The 16,619-nt window shown below is 42.6% G+C and overlaps 1 protein-coding gene across 1 annotated transcript in view; it reads right to left on the reverse strand.

Moving 5' to 3' along the window:
- The window catches only part of PIK3C2B (phosphatidylinositol-4-phosphate 3-kinase catalytic subunit type 2 beta), a 100,398-nt gene that overhangs the window by 10,304 nt on the left and 73,475 nt on the right, over window positions 1-16,619 (reverse strand). Inside the window, exons 15-24 of the mRNA XM_070745449.1 lie at window positions 16,409-16,597; window positions 14,617-14,710; window positions 13,365-13,459; window positions 11,719-11,899; window positions 10,678-10,785; window positions 10,166-10,258; window positions 9,397-9,526; window positions 5,807-5,943; window positions 5,037-5,206; window positions 2,619-2,775 (exon numbers count right to left, since the gene is read on the reverse strand). Of these exons, the coding sequence (XP_070601550.1) occupies window positions 2,619-2,775; window positions 5,037-5,206; window positions 5,807-5,943; window positions 9,397-9,526; window positions 10,166-10,258; window positions 10,678-10,785; window positions 11,719-11,899; window positions 13,365-13,459; window positions 14,617-14,710; window positions 16,409-16,597 (1,354 nt within the window). The remainder of the gene's footprint in view (window positions 1-2,618; window positions 2,776-5,036; window positions 5,207-5,806; window positions 5,944-9,396; window positions 9,527-10,165; window positions 10,259-10,677; window positions 10,786-11,718; window positions 11,900-13,364; window positions 13,460-14,616; window positions 14,711-16,408; window positions 16,598-16,619) is intronic.

The following is a 16,619-nucleotide window of genomic DNA, read 5'->3' on the forward strand; positions in this document are numbered from 1 at the left end:
AGCCCGCCTTTGGGTTATCGGCTGGGGGTGGGGAGCAGGAGGACCTTCCTAACTCCCTCCTCCCTGAGCCGAAAACCCAAAGGCGGTCTGCTACCGCCCGCCTGAGCCAGGAGGCATTCAGGGCATGGAGGAATGAGAAGCTCAAACGCCGGTGGCTTCAGCTTCCCATTCCTCCATGCATTTCGCCCTGAATGCCTCCTGGCCGCCTGGCAGAGCGCTCGCAGCCAGCGGGCGGCGGTGGGTAGGGGGGACAAAAGGCAGGCCAGTGCCCGGCTCCTGCCTCTCCGGAGCCGCCTACCGAGTGGAGCGATCTTCTGCTGGCCACGGGCGAAGGGCGGGGAAGCCTCTTGCACCAGCTGCTACAGCCGCTGGCTTCCCCGCCCTTTGCCGGCAGAAGATCGCTCCGCACGGTCAGCGGCTGCCCAGAATCGTTACCCCTCCCCCGTTCGGATCTCCCCCCCTTCCCGCCCGGGGGGCTGGGATGGGAGGGAAAAAGAGAAAGAAGGCGGCGCTCCCCGCCCGGCCACGAGGGTCCCTTCCTTACGGCTCATGTTGGCTGACGGGGAAGGGGCAGCGAAGTCGGTGCCGAGGCACCCTAAGCCCACCGGTGACCGCCAAAGGGTTGGCGAAGGGAGGGTGCTGCGGCGACCCGACCAAGCCTATGGACGCGCCTCCCGCCGCTCTGCCCAATCACAAAGCCAAAGGAGGCACGGGAGGCGGTGAATGTCATGTCCTCTGGCCAGTCACGGGGGCTGGGCTGGGCGTTTTCCTGGAAGGAATGCCATCCACCACCGAGCTTTTCGTAATCTGTTTAAATTTCCTTCACTCCCCCAACATTCCCCGCCTTGCCTCGCTTGACTGGCCAGAGGACATGACATTCACCGCCTCCCGTGCCTCCTTTGGCTTTGCGATTGGGCAGAGCGGCGGGAGGCGCGTCCAATCGCAAAGCCAAAGGAGGCACGGGAGGCGGTGAATGTCATGTCCTCTGGCCAGTCAAGCGAGGCAAGGCGGGGAATGTTGGGGGGGGGAGTGAAGGAAATTTAAACAGATTACAAAAAGCTCGGTGGTGGATGGCATTCCTTCCAGGAAAACGCCTCCGGGGGGGGGGGGGGGCTGGGCTGGGCATTTTCCTTGGCGATCTTCCCTTGGCTTCCCTGGCCGCCTGGCGCTGCGATCTTCCGATGTTCCCTTGGCTTCCCTGGCCGCTTCCCTGGCCACTTCCCTGGCTGCCTGGCGCTGCGATCTTCTGATCGCAGCACCAGGCGGCCGGGGAAGCCAGGGAAGATCAGAAGATCGCCAAGGGAAGATTGGAAGATCGCAGCGCCAGGCGGCCAGGGAAGCGGCCAGGGAAGCCAAGGCGGCCAGGGAAGCCAAGCCGGGAGCAGCGGCAACGCTGCTCCGGTTGCCTGGTCCTCTCCTGCCTCCCACGCTGTTGTTCCCCGCTGCGTCAGGCGCCGCCAGCCCCAAGTCAGATGCACCCTCGCTGCCGCGCCCAGCCGCTGCCCGCCCCGTCCTAGCCAGAGCCTGAGCCGGCCCGCTCGGTCGCGCCTCCTCGCCCGCGGCCCGCCCACCCGCCCAGGATGCAGACCTGCTGCCTCTCCCGTGCCTGCCGCCGGCCTGATCCTGCGCCTCCTGCTTTCCCCCCCCCAGCCAAAAATACAAAGGCGGTCTGCCGCCGCCCGCGGAGCAATGGGAAACTGAAGCTGCTGGCGGTTTCAGACTCCCTTTGCTCCACGCTGCTCCGCCTGTCATGTGATGGCAGACCGTCTTTGTGTTTTTCGCTGAGGGGGGGAGCAGGAGGACCTTCCTGACTCCCTCCCCCAGCGTCGGACCTCCTGCCCTCCCTCCCAGCCAAAAACCCAAAGCGGCCTCCTGAACGTTTTCCGTCTTACGTACCTGCCGCTGCCGCCGAGAAGCCCCGCAGCCCGGCTGTCACATTTTAAAACAGCTGGGTGGCTTCCCAGCAGCCTCTCCAAGCCGAACGCCAAACCCGAACTTCCGGGTTTGGCTCCGGGAGGCAACTGGGAAGCCCCCTGGCTGTTTTAAAAGGTGACAGCCGGGCTGCGGGGCTTCCCAGCAGCCTCCGGAATGCCAAACCCGGAAGTTCGGGTTTGCCGTTCGTAACACGAAAAAAGTTCGTAAGAAGAGGCAAAATTTTTCTGAACCCCGGGTTCGTATCTCGGGTTGTTCGTAAGACGAGGGGTTCGTATCTTGAGGTACCACTGTATATATGAAAAACAAGCACACAATCAATCATACACCAAAACAACATGGGCAAGGGGGAGATGTTTCAATTCCCCCATTCCTGATGGCAGAGGTGGGTTTTAAGGAGTTTACGAAAGGCAAGGAGGGTTGGGGCAATCCTAATCTCCAGAGGTAGCTGGTTCCAGAGGGTTGGAGCCACCACAGAGAAGTCTCTTCCCCTGGGTCCCGCCAGATGACATTGTTTAGTCGACGGGACCCGGAGAAGGCCAACTCTGTGGGATCTAACCGGTCGCTGGGATTCGTGCGGCAGAAGGAGATATTCTGGTCCGGTGCCATGAAGGGCTTTATAGGTCATAACCAACACAATGTTACTGAAGAGCATGAACAATAGGGAGGGGGTTAGGTCTTCTCACCAGTCCCAAAAGATTGAGGAAGAGATGAGTATGCTTTCGGATCAGGTTGTAAGCTTGGCAGCAGAGATCCACAAAATCATGGAAACGACTGGAGGGTTTATCACCACCATTGATAACATAAGCCATGTCTGATGTGAAGACAAATGGAGCCCGGTCCCTATAGAGAAGGTAGGTATATATCTCAAGGTGGCTAAAATTGTAGTTATTTCAAGTATTACTTCTATTTCACTCCTAACTACACTGATTCATCAATAAAGTATATTAATAAAATAACTCATAACTCAAACTTAAACAAGATTTTTATCAACTTGGACCAGTCACTCTCTCTCTCTCAGCTCAACTCACTTCACAGAGTTGTTGTAGTGGGCAAAATAGGAGGAGGAAGGTGTGTTGGATGTGTTTGCTGCCGTGAGTTATTCATAAAAATAATAAAAGGAGGATATAAATATGTAAATGGTAAAACGCCCCTCTACAGAGAGGGGCGGCATATAAATCTAATAAATAAATAAATAAATAAATAAATAAATAAATAAATACATACATACATACATACATACATACATACATACATACATACATACATTCCAAAGTCATTAATATGAATTGTTGAAAGCATTCCCATTCGTTGATGAATTATTTTAATGCTTTTTGTACTCTTGGTTAATCTTAGTAAAATTGCAGGCCTTGCCTAAGGGCAACAGACATGGAAGTAGAACGGTTGTATTAGAAACATACAATACATATTGTAAAAATATATTAATATGCAGAAAGGAAAAGCAACCAATTATTTATTATTCACTTAATGTTAATTATAGCACTTAGCAATAACTTATATACTGCTTCATAGTGCTTTACAGCCCTCTCTACGCGGTTTACAGAATCAGCATATTGCCTCCAAACACCTGGGTATTCATTTTACAAACCTGGGAAGGATGGAAGGCTGAGTCAATATAATAAAATCAGCATAATAAAATATTAATTATTTTCTATGTATCACTATTTCTGCTAAGCCGATTCTAGGATATTAAGGCTGTCAGCCTAGTTAAAAACTAAAATAGTTAAATTTTGTCATTTAATTTATATGAATAACATTAATGGATAACATTAGCATAATTTTATACTGGGATTATATTAGTTTTATTTTGTGTTAACTATTTTCACATTCAAGCCTCATTTTTTGTTGCCAAATAATAGAGAGACATCTAAATGCCAAGTACTGTTGTCTTCCATCCAAGTGAAATATTTTAGGTCTTGCATTACAAATGAATCCTACTTTACAGGAAATGTTTAAAAAGAAGTTCTTGGCTGATTTAAATGCCAAGTACTGCATTTCTATATCAAGCATCATTTTTCCTGAAGGGTAACTATGGTGATTTCTATGTTAACGTCATGATATTATTAGACTGCCTTCTATCATCCTACAGAATCCATCCAGTTGCAAAGCATTTCTTATGTGAAAAACCAATGAGCTCACTTTCATTTCTCACCCTTGGTCAGTTTTTCAATGAAGCTGAAGTGGACATCAAATTAACCCATTTGAGATAGGTAAACCCATGATGCATGTTTTGTCAATTGAAGATTACAATCAATTAACATGGGAGTTTTAGTAGTACTGTATAAATAAATAATAAAAATCCAGTCTAAACCTCTGGGTTGCTGTGTGACCAACCGCAATAATAATGTTTAGAACGGCCTATTGTATGTCTTTCACAGTTGGTATGTGAGATGGCGGGTATACAATACAATACAATAATAAAAATAAAATAAAAAATAAAATAAAATAAAATAAAATAAACAACAACAAACAGCCAGATATAAAATGCCTTTGACAGCTAATCAGGCGGGGAAAATATTTACTGACCCCCTCACATCCTGGACACAAACTGTTTCAACTCTTACCCTCAAAACGTCGCTACAGAGCACTGCACACCAAGACAACTAGACACAAGAACAGTTTTTTTCCAAACGCCATCACTCTACTAAACAAATAATTCCCTCAACACTGTCAGACTTTCTACTAAATCTGAACTTCTATTCTACTAGTTTTTCTCATCATTCCTATCACCCATTTCCTCCCATGTTGACTGTATGACTGTAACTTGTTGCTTATATCCTAAGATTTTTATTAATATTGCTTCTTCATTGCTTATTTGACCCCTATGACAATCATTAAGTGTCGTACCACATGATTCTTGACAAATGTATATTTTATTTTATGTACACTGAGAACATATGCACCAAGACAAATTCCTTGTGTGTCCAATCACACTTGGCCAATTCTATTCTATTCTATTCTATTCTATTCTAATCCAGGCATGATGATTTGTGGGAATTCATATGCATTCTCAGAGACTCCTATGAGGATTTCAAAGCAGCCATGCAGAGTCTTTGGGGAGCCATTTCAGATGATTCCCTCACCTTTTGATGTTGCCAAACATCTGGGCATGACCCAGAAACCTTCCAAAGTCAATATGGAACATGTGCCCGGTTGTTTTGAGCATGATGTTGTCATTGTGCCGGTCACAGATTCCCAAAACATAAGTGGCTACACAGCAGCCAGCACAGGAGTAAATGAAATTCTCCACGGCCTGAAAGATGAAGATGTATTTAGAACAGCTATGAAAAGAATTATTGGGAAAGGTAGGTAAGGCAATGGGTAGAGAAAGTTTTGAAAGATTTGTAAAATGTGGAAAGGAGATTACGGGTATGCATGCGTTAGGCAAACAAAATCACATGGTGTATCATTTTCTGGAATAAGTTGAGAGGACATTCAGCAATAACTGACATTCTCATTTACAAATCTTTCTGTAAGTAAACTTTAAAACAATGAATACATTTGCCAAACTCATGTTTGCCTGACTAAGCACTGGATCCAAACATTTTAAAATATAATTTGTAAAGGAGAAAAATGATTCTTTATATTGCTTCTCATTTTCAGAGACTTAAAATACCATTATAATGCCCAATAAAATGAAATTAATTTCTTCTTAATCCAATGCTACACTAAGGGGGAAAAATGGATCTGAAAACACATTTAAAAATGTAAATGACAGTGCCTTTGTTTTGCTTTTTGTAATTACTACACTTAAGAAATGTAGAAAGAACCTTGATACAATTTCTGCACGTAATTCTGTGGTTTTGACTCTCAGACAAAGGATGATATTGTTTTTCTTGTTCTTCTTCTTTACCTTTTCATATTCATCCTCCTTGGGGTTGTGCTTCTGTAGCCAGTCTGCAAGGGGACGATCTTTGAAGGAACCTGTCACACCATGCTGCACTTGAATTTTTCGCAAAGTTTCTGCATTGGGGATCATTTCTACCATCCCTGTAATGCGTAATGGATGGAAATGACGTTGGGTTATAGGAGAGGAAAGATATTCTTATTGCCATTCAGACATCTGGGCTATACAGCCCAATAGTATCTAGGTTGATATTTTTATTAAATGGAAGGAATGCACAACCATCTCAGGGCCATATGTAAAATTCTCCTGGGTGGACAGACTCATATACAATCTTCTAGGCAGTCTTTAGTCCAGTGGTGGGCTCCTGCTGGTACAGCTAACTGTGTGCAGCTCCGCGGCTCTGGCACGCGAGTGCAGGATCGAGCGCAATTTTGCTTGCCGTACTTTGCTGCATGGGGGGAAGCAAAAACCTCACCGAAATGCGTGCGCACATTTGTTCCTGCGTGAGATTTTGCTATTTTGCAAAATTGTGCTCGATCCCGCATTCGTGTGCTAGAGCCACGGAGCTGTGCACAATTAGCCGTACCAGCAGGAGCCCGCCACTGGCGGGCTCATCTGGGACACGACCCAGAAGAGGGACTGCCCAGTGGGCATGTTCACAGCAGAAAATGAACTTCCGGTTTCAATGGCACGCATGCGCGCCGGCCAGTTAGTCTTCCGGTTAATGGCACACATGCATGTGTGATGATCAGCTGGTGCATGCACACTCTGGAAAATGGAAGACCATCTCTTCCAGTTTCTGGCACTGCTGCATGTACGAAGGCCAGCTGATCGCCACATGCACATGTGCAGGTGATGCCGCATGTGCCAGATGACACGGCTCTGGGTGCACTTCCAGCACACACGCCATAGGTTCGCCATCACGGCTTTAGTAGATAATTCAGAGGAAGGGGACCTCCAAGATAATAATAATAATAATAATAATAATAATATATTTATTTATTTATTTATTTATTTACTATTTAGATTTGTATGCCGCCCCTCTCCGCAGACTCGGGGCGGCTCACAACAAGGCATAATAATAATAATAATAATAATAATAATAATAATAATAATAATAATAATAATAGTAGTAGTAATAATAATAATAATAGTAATAATAATAATAGTAATAATAATAGTAATAATAACAGTAATAATAGTAATAATAATAAGAGCGGCATACAAATCTAATTAATAATAATAATAATAATAATAATAATAATAATAATAATAATAATAATTATTATTATTATTATTATTATTATTATTATTATTATTTAGATTTGTATGCCGCTACTCTCCTAAGACTCGGTGCGGCTCACAACAATAATAAAACAGTGTGACAATGTAAACAAATCTAATATTAAAAAGCATCTAAAAACCATGCAACCAAGATCACCCGGATGGCATAAAATGATAATTTAAACAGAGCTGGAAAGAGGGCAACCCACTTTTCCACTCTCTCAGCTGTTCTGTCCAAGTGTGTTAGTTTCTCAATGTCATTAGCATCAGGAAACCAACAGGCTGCTGGAAGGAAAGGGGAAGCCACAAAACTCTCCCTCATAGCTGTGCTATAATGGAACAAATAATTGCTTTCAGATAACTGCTTATCTACCAGGAGCATGTAGGCAAGCAGTCGTATTTTATTCCTATCCCAGATTTCCTTCAAGAGTTCAATGCAATATATACAGCAGGGGTTCCCAAACTTGGCAATTTGAAAACTTGTGGGTTTCAATTTCCAGAATTTCGGGAGCTGAAGTCCACAAGTCTTAAAGTTGCCAGGTTTGAAGACCTCTGATATACAGGGTTCCCTTTTCCTATCTCTCTCCTCAACAATAGGTTGGTCTGAGGCACAGTGACTGACCATAATCACCTAGTCAGCTTCTGCTGAGCTCCACAGGAAGCCACCAAAGGCAGCACGTGGACTGGAGGTTATCAAGCTCCTCCTTTTGTATCCACAGAGCCATAATTTAGAAAACAACAACCTCTCTGTTTGCTCAGAAAGTAGCTGTTGATTCAGATTCAAAGTCCAGGCTGAATTATTTAATCCAGGGATTCCCAAACTTGGCAACTTTAAGACTTGTAGACTTTAACTCCCAGTGTTCTCCAGCCAGCTAGGAGAATACTGGGAGTTGAAATACACAAGTCTTAAAGTTGCCTCTAATTTAATAGTGATAATCTCTTACTCTTCAAAATTGTGGGCATGTTTGTGAAGCTATCTATAAGAATGCGTCTGTCATAAACTGAAGCAGGTGCTCAGCCTCATTTCACTCATTTTATCAGACCATTATTGAAATAAATCTTTATATAGTGGGTAAAAGAACTAAGAAAAACCTTCCATATTTAAAGATATTTCACGCTGATTTAACAGACATTGTGCAGAAATTATTATTACTGTTATTGACCCCCTCAGAGAGGGTCCGCAACTTGGGCATCCTCCTCGATCCACAGCTCACATTAGAGAACCATCTTTCAGCTGTGGCAAGGGGGATGTTTGCCCAGGTTCGCCTGGTGCACCAGTTGCGGCCCTATCTGGACCGGGACTCACTGCTCACAGTCACTCATGCCCTCATCACCTCAATGTTCGACTACTGTAATGCCCTCTACATGGGGCTACCTTTGAAAAGTGTTCGGAAACTTCAGATCGTGCAAAATGCAGCTGCGAGAGCAATCATGGGCTTCCCTAGGTATGCCCATGTTACACCAACACTCCGCAGTCTGCATTGGTTGCCAATCAGTTTCCGGTCACAATTCAAAGTGTTGGTTATGACCTATAAAGCCCTTCATGGCATCAGACCAGAATATCTCCGGGACCGGCTTCTGCCGCACAAATCCCATTGACCAGTTAGGTCCCACAGAGTTGGCCTTCTCCGGGTCCCGTCGACTAAGCAATATCATTTGGCGGGACCCAGGGGAAGAGCCTTCTCTGTGGCGGCCCCGACCCTCTGGAACCCGCTACCCCCAGAGATTAGAACTGCCCCCACCCTCCTTGCCTTTCGCAAACTCCTTAAAACCCATCTCTGCCGTCAGGCATGGGGGAATTGAGACATCTCCCCCGGGCCTATACAGTTTATGCATTGTATGGTTGTGTGTATGTTTGCTTTTGATAATGGGATTTTTAGTGTTTTTTTAAATTATTAGATTTGTTGTACATTGTTTTATTGTTGCTGTGAGCCGCCCCGAGTCTACGGAGAGGGGCGGCATACAAATCTAATAAATAAATAAATATTCAAAACACTAAGCATTTCAAAATACATTTTAAAATGTGAAACAAATAATGAAAATAATACTAGAAAACAGATTGGAAATAAAACTGGAAACATAAACCCATATAGTTTAGAATAGAAGGAAGAATAGGCCTACTGAGAAATTAACAATCTACCTACAGATTAATTTAGCATTGTATTCCCAATGTTTCCCTAAAAAAATAATAAACCTGTTCTGATCTTGAAGTCATTACTCCGTATGGTCCTCCAAGAATCCTATTAGTTTCTAAATAAAGGAGAGGAAGGTAAGGAAAAGTGAAAATGTTTCATACTTGGATCTAGGCTTACCCCGACCACGGCCTGTAGAAAAACAACGGAATATGACCATGCGCATGTTCAAACCTTCTTGCACCCAGATCTTGTTCATTATGCGAATCATTTGCAGGGTTAGCATATCTTGGCGAAGATCATCTCCACACTGCGGGAACAAAAGCATGATATAAGGCAGATTATTTCTAGGGGTTTTAAATAATTCATATTAGGAGAAAGTTATTAAGACGTGTTTCCTCTTTTTAAACATGCAATGTCACCTAAAATCACCTATTCGTTTTTTAAAAGGTGTCAACCCCAACTTACCCCAGAATTACCATCATTTCTCTAAGAGTTGCTCTGAAACTGTAAGAAGGTTGAAAAGAGCATCACACGGACAAGAGAAAGTCTGGATATATGCTTGCTTGTAATTGCACATATGCATTTGTGAATATAACAATGTGTATAGTTAGCCTTGCTCACTCTCTGCTTTGACTCCAACTATTTACAGGAATTCAGCCTGCAAAATGAACAGTAGGCATTGTAATCCTCAGGCTAAAAAACCTTGCTGATCCCTGCCATGTGGATCTAGCTTAATAGCAAAGCGTAGACTAGTTTTTATTATAGTATTTGGAATTAAAGAACAACTTTCCATTGAACCTGATATTCAGCCTCCATTCCAACCATAATCAAATCCTCAAGCACACTACAGTAGAAATAAAATTTTCTCTGCCTTCCAATCAGAAGAAAAATTTTAATCTAACAATGATCTTCCTTGAAATCTAAACAATTCCGTCCTAGCACTTACCTTAAAAATAACACGGATATTTTCTCCAAGAGGGTCAACATTCTGGAAAGAGAGTTTCAGAGGGACAGCATTTGAATTGAAATAGGAACAATCCTGCAAGCAAAGACAAATGGAGACCAAAGGTGAGAGGCGAGTGTTACAATCAAGCAATTGGTCATAGCAATTGGGGAGCCCAATGATCCCAAGCATTGGGAGAAAAATTTCTATGCAATGCAGATTTAGGATCAGATCAGAGGTATTATGTTATTCCGCATGGATATTGCTATTGCCCAAATAAAACAAAGCCACCAGAAATAATGGATAGGTTAAGCGATGGAAGCCAATTATTTTCATAGTAAAGAGGTAAGATGTTGCATAAAGACTGGTTATAGAAATGCTACTCTGGAGCTTGGATGGTTTTGGCACATGAAACACATGGAGTCCTGGTGAGTGACTCCTAAGGTGTTGAAGGAAGAACTAATCCCATTCCCACAGTATATAAATAAAAGCATTTTAACCAGTCAACAACATACTCTGGGCACAATTCCTTTCACCAGCAGGCTGGGGCTAAGTGGTAATCGACAGGAGCCATTAACATTGAAGAACTGTCTGACATCCTCTAGCCCTTCACGAAGGATGGCCTAAAGGAAAAACAAAACAAAAACTGCAAGCTCTTAACTGCAGGTTATTCATATCCCTGTCCATTCCCTTTTCAACACAGGTCATTTTTCACCACTAAAAAGTATTTCTCCATAACGTGTCTGCCCTTCTCATTAGCTTTAGGGAGCATTGTTAGTAACATGATGCAAAACCTGGCTAAAACAAGCCACAACATAATGAAAAGTTCTAAGCAGATGTATGGACAACTTTGAAAAAGAATCCTTAAAATAGTTTACAGGTAGCCTTTGTTATTTATGGAATCATTAGTTGCAATTTCCTATATCTACATCTGCAAAATACAGAACAGATCTTATTACTCTTGATAAGCAGTTTCACATATTCATAGTTTTGAGGTCTTTTGTATATTTCCTGTGCAAAATGGTGGATTGACTCTTGTACATGTAGAAAGTGTTTTCCTTTCATAGTCTTGTTATCCTCAGTTGTTCAGTTGAAATGAAGCCATTGTGAATAACAAGGCCCACTTGATTCCCCAAATAGTAGCAAATTAAAATTTATATTCAAGTTTTAGCAAACTAATACTTAGATCTACTATGCAATTCTCTTTCCAGGAGGTAAGTTTATAAAACATTGGCAATCTTTTGGAATGCATGTAGATAGTGGAAAGAAATTAAGAACCTGTTTCCATGTTGCAGATAACAAAGACCAAAGCATACCGCACTAGATACCTAGTAATGTAGGTATGAACATTCAGATGTATCATACAACATGGAAGGAACATTATAATCTCAATCAACCAGTACTTTTACATCATTTATTGCATACCGCCTTGTGGAAGAAGTGGAAACAAATGCTTAATGTGCAATGATGACATGGTGGTGTTTCATCATTGCACATTAATCCTATCATTCTTATTCCTCTCTGCTCTTTCCTCCAGTCACCATAAAGCCATGTACCTGTCGCGATGATGGAGCAGCCTCACGGACTTGTTGAGCCAGCTTAGCCAAGGTATTAACAAGCCAACACTGACGGTCAAACTCCTCTCGCAGTCCCTTTCCACAACAACATAACAGAGCTGCCAGCAGGTACTGGTAACGAATGCTAAACTGAGAATCCTTCAAACAATCTTTCAGAAGCCTGGGAAGAGAGAAACAGTGTCACTGCAAATAGAAACGTTTGCGTGGAATGGGGCCATACTTCAAATTATCTACATTAGTGGAAGTTACTAAGCAAAAGCTCTCCCTCTCTTCTCCTATGCAGACTAAGTGAACATGCTATAGTTTTATGTATGGAATGCGTGTGTTGCATGGTTTTTAAATGATGGGTTTTTTAGATGGTTTTTAATATTAGATTTGTTTACATTGTCGCACTGTTTTATTATTTATTTGTTTGTTTGTTTGTTTGCTTGTTTGTTTGTTTATTGGATTTGTATGCCAACCCTCTCCGGAGACTCGGGGCGGCTAACAGCAACAATAAAGCAGTGTACAATAGTAGTCTGATGTTAAAAATAATTAAAAGCCCATTAATATAAAAAAAACCAAACATACATACATACATACATACATACCATGCATAGAATTGTAAAGGCCTAGGGGGAAGAGGGTCTCAATTCCCCCATGCCTGATGGCAGAGGTGGGTTTTAAGCAGCTTACGAAAGGCAAGGAGGGTGGGGGCAATTCTAATCTTTGGGGGGAGTTGGTTCCAGAGGGCCGGGGCCGCCACAGAGAAGGCTCTTCCTCTTATTGTTGTGAGCCGCCCCGAGTCTTCGGATAGGGGCGGCCTACAAATCTAATAAATTATTATTATTATTATTTACAGGTAGTCCTCTGCTTTTGACCACAATTGAGCCCAACATTTGTGTTACTAAACAAGACCATTGTTAAGTGAATTTCACTCCATTTTACAACCTTCGTTACTACAACTGTTAAATGGAATTGCTGCAGTAGTTATTAAGGGAATGTGGTTTCCCCACTGACTTTGTTTGTCAGAAGTTCACAAAAAGTGATCACGTGATCCTGGAATACTGCAACCATCATAACCATGAGTCAATTGCCAAGTGTCTGAATTTTGATCACATCACCATGGAGATGCTGCAATGTTCATAAACAAATGGTCATAAGTCACTTTTTTCCATGTCTTTGTAATTTCAGTCGCTAAATGTATTATTGTAAGACTGCATGAAGTTTGATGCTGTTTTTTGCCTGTTTACATACAGTAGTTTGCCCTGCTAGTTTCCATACTTTAGGCGTGTAGAAAGTATACCCTTCTCTAAATTATCAGGGCAAACTACAGCACACTCCGTATTCACTCATATTGACATGACCTATTTGGGTAATGAAATGTTTGCAAGCAAACAACCAAGTTCGGAGACCATCAGGAACTCTACAGAACAGGAATTATATGAAATAGCCCTATCTATATAGTTACAAATCTTAACCAGAGAACTGTTTTATCCCAAGGCTAGTTATTAGCAGGCAATATAAGTTATGGGATTAAAAAAAATAGTCTGCTAGCAACAATGCAATTAGAGTGTCTTATTTCCCTACCAGCACTTATCCTCTTATGTATATCATTCTACCCTCATTATGCCCACCAATATTACCAGAAAAAATAGTGGGTGATCCTCAGATCACAGATGGCTCGCTTCATAAGAAATCGCACCAAAGGACTGTCCAAGTAGCATTCATACTTAAGAGCCTAGAAAAAAGAAAACAAATTGGTTTTTCAGCTATAATACAAGCTATAAAACCTGCAGTGAGCTACAGAAGCACGGAGACAGAAAGATGTGGCAATGGTGCACAATGCAAGAACATACAAATTGCTTTCTCCAATAAACAGCTTGGAAAGTCCCCAAGGAGACACTCATAAACATCCATTAATGGAATGCTATTACTACTTTACTCTTTACACTTAAAAAGAGAAGACACTTAAAACATGATAGCACCTTCCTGATTGTACCGAAAGAGATATTACAGTAAAATGTAAAAATTATGTATAAATAATTATTTACACACATACATATAACAGCCTTTGTCATTTTAACAAGTGTAGTGGGAATAACCCCAATCTGCATTATAGCTGTGAAAATATGTTACATCCACTTGCGGAAGACATAACTTAATAAATTAGCTTCTTTGTGGAAAGCAGCTTTGTTTTATTTTAATTTTCAAAATCTATTTTGATTTCAGAGGCTGAGAGGGAATGGTTCAAGATCTTACTAGCTGATAAAACTGAACCTTTTAAAAATCTATCTCTAAGAAGCCTTAGAGGAGTTCAGAATAGAAATCAATATATTTTAACTTGCACGCAAATTATTTCCCCAACTATCTCATTCTAGCCTCAAAAGGAAAAATAAATAATCTGTGAAACATTTGCTATTTTACTACTGAATTTTGTTAGGGATAATTTGGGACTGCAAAATGAGGGTTACTTGTGAACTTGCCCAGAGCACGGAAGAAGGGAACTGAAAACTACTAATTATGAAAGCCAAAGTACGAAACAAAAAGTCTTTTGAATTCAATGCAAAATATAAAAAATATGATCTGAAATATATGATCTACTTATAAAACTGTCTGTTCTTTACTCAGAATTATTTGTTCAAAATAATCTCAATACAACTGATTTCTCAGCAGAGCAACCATTCTGAAAATTTAGGAGGCACTGACATCCCTAATCGTTTACCCTAGGAGAACAATTTATCAGTTCCTTAAAACAAAGACTCTAGCATAGCGATTTCCTTGCTAGACATAACCCTGTATTGAGTTACAAGCCGTACGTAGGCATGTTCCCAAATTGACAGCAATAATTTTCCAGCTAAAGCCTTGGCACTTCTTTCAATAAGCACATCGACTCACCTGTACCAACTGGGGCAGATAATCTAATAGCTCAGCATCACTTATGGAATCAATCCAGTGTACAGCTGTCCTTCTCACTTCCTGGTCTGGGAACCTGCAGCCATATTAGTCAGAGAGTTTATAACAGATGTTTACTAGACACAACGTCCAAGCCCCAAACTGAGAATCCTTTTCAACAATATCTGTAACTCACTGAACCATCTATATCGGTGATGGCAAACCTATGGCATGCGTGCCACATATCTGCCGGCCTGCAACCCTTTACCCTAGTTCAGCTCAATTGCATATGTGCGTTCTGGCCAGCTGATTTTTGGCTAGTGTGGAGGCTCTGCAAGGGCATTTTCGGCCTCTGGAAGGCCTCCAGGGGGGCAGGGGAGGAGATTTTCACCCTAGCCAGGCTCCAAGAAAACCTCTGGAGCCTGGGGAGGGCAGAAAAATGGGCCTACTGGAAGTCAGGAAATGAGGTGGTTCCAGCATGCGGAGGGCCTCTGGAGGGGGAGCCAAAAAACAGGCCTCCTAGGCCCTACGGAAGCCAGAAAATGGAGGAGTGGGGAGGTCACACGCACATGTGCAGGGGATGGGGTGGGAGGTATAGAATTATGGGTATGGGCATGCACACGCAATAGCGTTCACCCGAGGAAAAAAAGGTTTGCCACCATTGGCCTATATTCAATTCAATTCAATTTATTAGACTTGTATGCCACCCCTCTCCAAGGACCCAGAGCGGCTCACAACATGCAATACAAACAATATACCTGTATATACAAATCTAACAGTTAAAAACAGTAAACTAAAATCCCATTATATAAAAAACAGTCAGTCTACTCAATTACACCATGCATAACATTTGACAGTCAGAGAAGAAGGGGGCATGATCTAGCTGCCCCATGCCTGGTGACATAGATGGGTCTTAAGTGTGTTGCGGAAGGTGAGGAGGGTGGGGACAGTATGAATCTCCAAAGGGAGCTGATTCCAGAGGGCCGGAGTCACCACAGAGAAGACTCTTCCCCTAGGTCCTGACGACAACATTGTTTGGTCGATGGGACCTGGAACAGGACCTTATCGACCTCTGGGATTGGTGCGGCAGAAGGCGGTCCTGTAAGTAATCTGGTCCGATGCTATATACCACTTTATACTGCAGTCTGTGCAGCTGGCAACTATTTCATGAATACCCTCCCCGCATAGCAGTTATTATTACCACAACACAATTTCACAACCAAGAAGATGGAATTCCTCTGATGGGGCCTGTTATAGTACATAATTTAAAAACAGTAATATGTAAACAACATGAAAATCAGCTAAATACAAAATTTCTCACAAATCAACTATCTATGCAAGGGGCTCACCACCTGGTTATAGGCTACTTTTAAGGACTTCTTTGAATAAGGTCAAGGTGCAAGCTGTATCACTGTTGGAGGGGATGTGTCATTTGAGAGAACAACTTCCTGGGTGCCCATCAGATCGCACCGTTTAATTGATGAGATCTAGAGCATGCCAATTTCCATCAGATCACATGAAGGGCAGAAAGAGACAAACAGTCCCATGGATAACCAGGTCTTTATTCATCTTCTATTTAGTGAGTTCAACACATTTAATTGTAAATGAAACATGGTGGGATTGAGCCTAAGGAGCTACTATAGAGGAACAAATGAATCCAACTTGCCAGCATTGAGGAGATAGATGAAAAATCAAGGGGGGAAAGATCTGATTAATCAAAACGCAATGTAGAACCAGGATCACCCTATTTGCTCACTGTCCACTTCGAACATTTCCAATACTTGCTCTTACTTACGCTGCATGTAAGAGTCCAAGAGCATCTTGATGATTCATGTATGTCCATTGTTTCAACAGGGCATAGATGTCAGGCAAGCAGGCCCACTCCCAGCTTGGGGCGCTAGCAAGCAGCAGAGGCAGTGAACCTGGCTCAGAATGGCAGTAATAACGCTTCTCCCATAACCTCTTCTTGTCTGCTTCAGTTAGCCTGGGACAAGAGAAAGACACAA

This window comes from Erythrolamprus reginae, chromosome 3 (genome assembly GCF_031021105.1).
Source record: "Erythrolamprus reginae isolate rEryReg1 chromosome 3, rEryReg1.hap1, whole genome shotgun sequence".
NCBI classification, from domain to species: domain Eukaryota; kingdom Metazoa; phylum Chordata; class Lepidosauria; order Squamata; family Dipsadidae; genus Erythrolamprus; species Erythrolamprus reginae.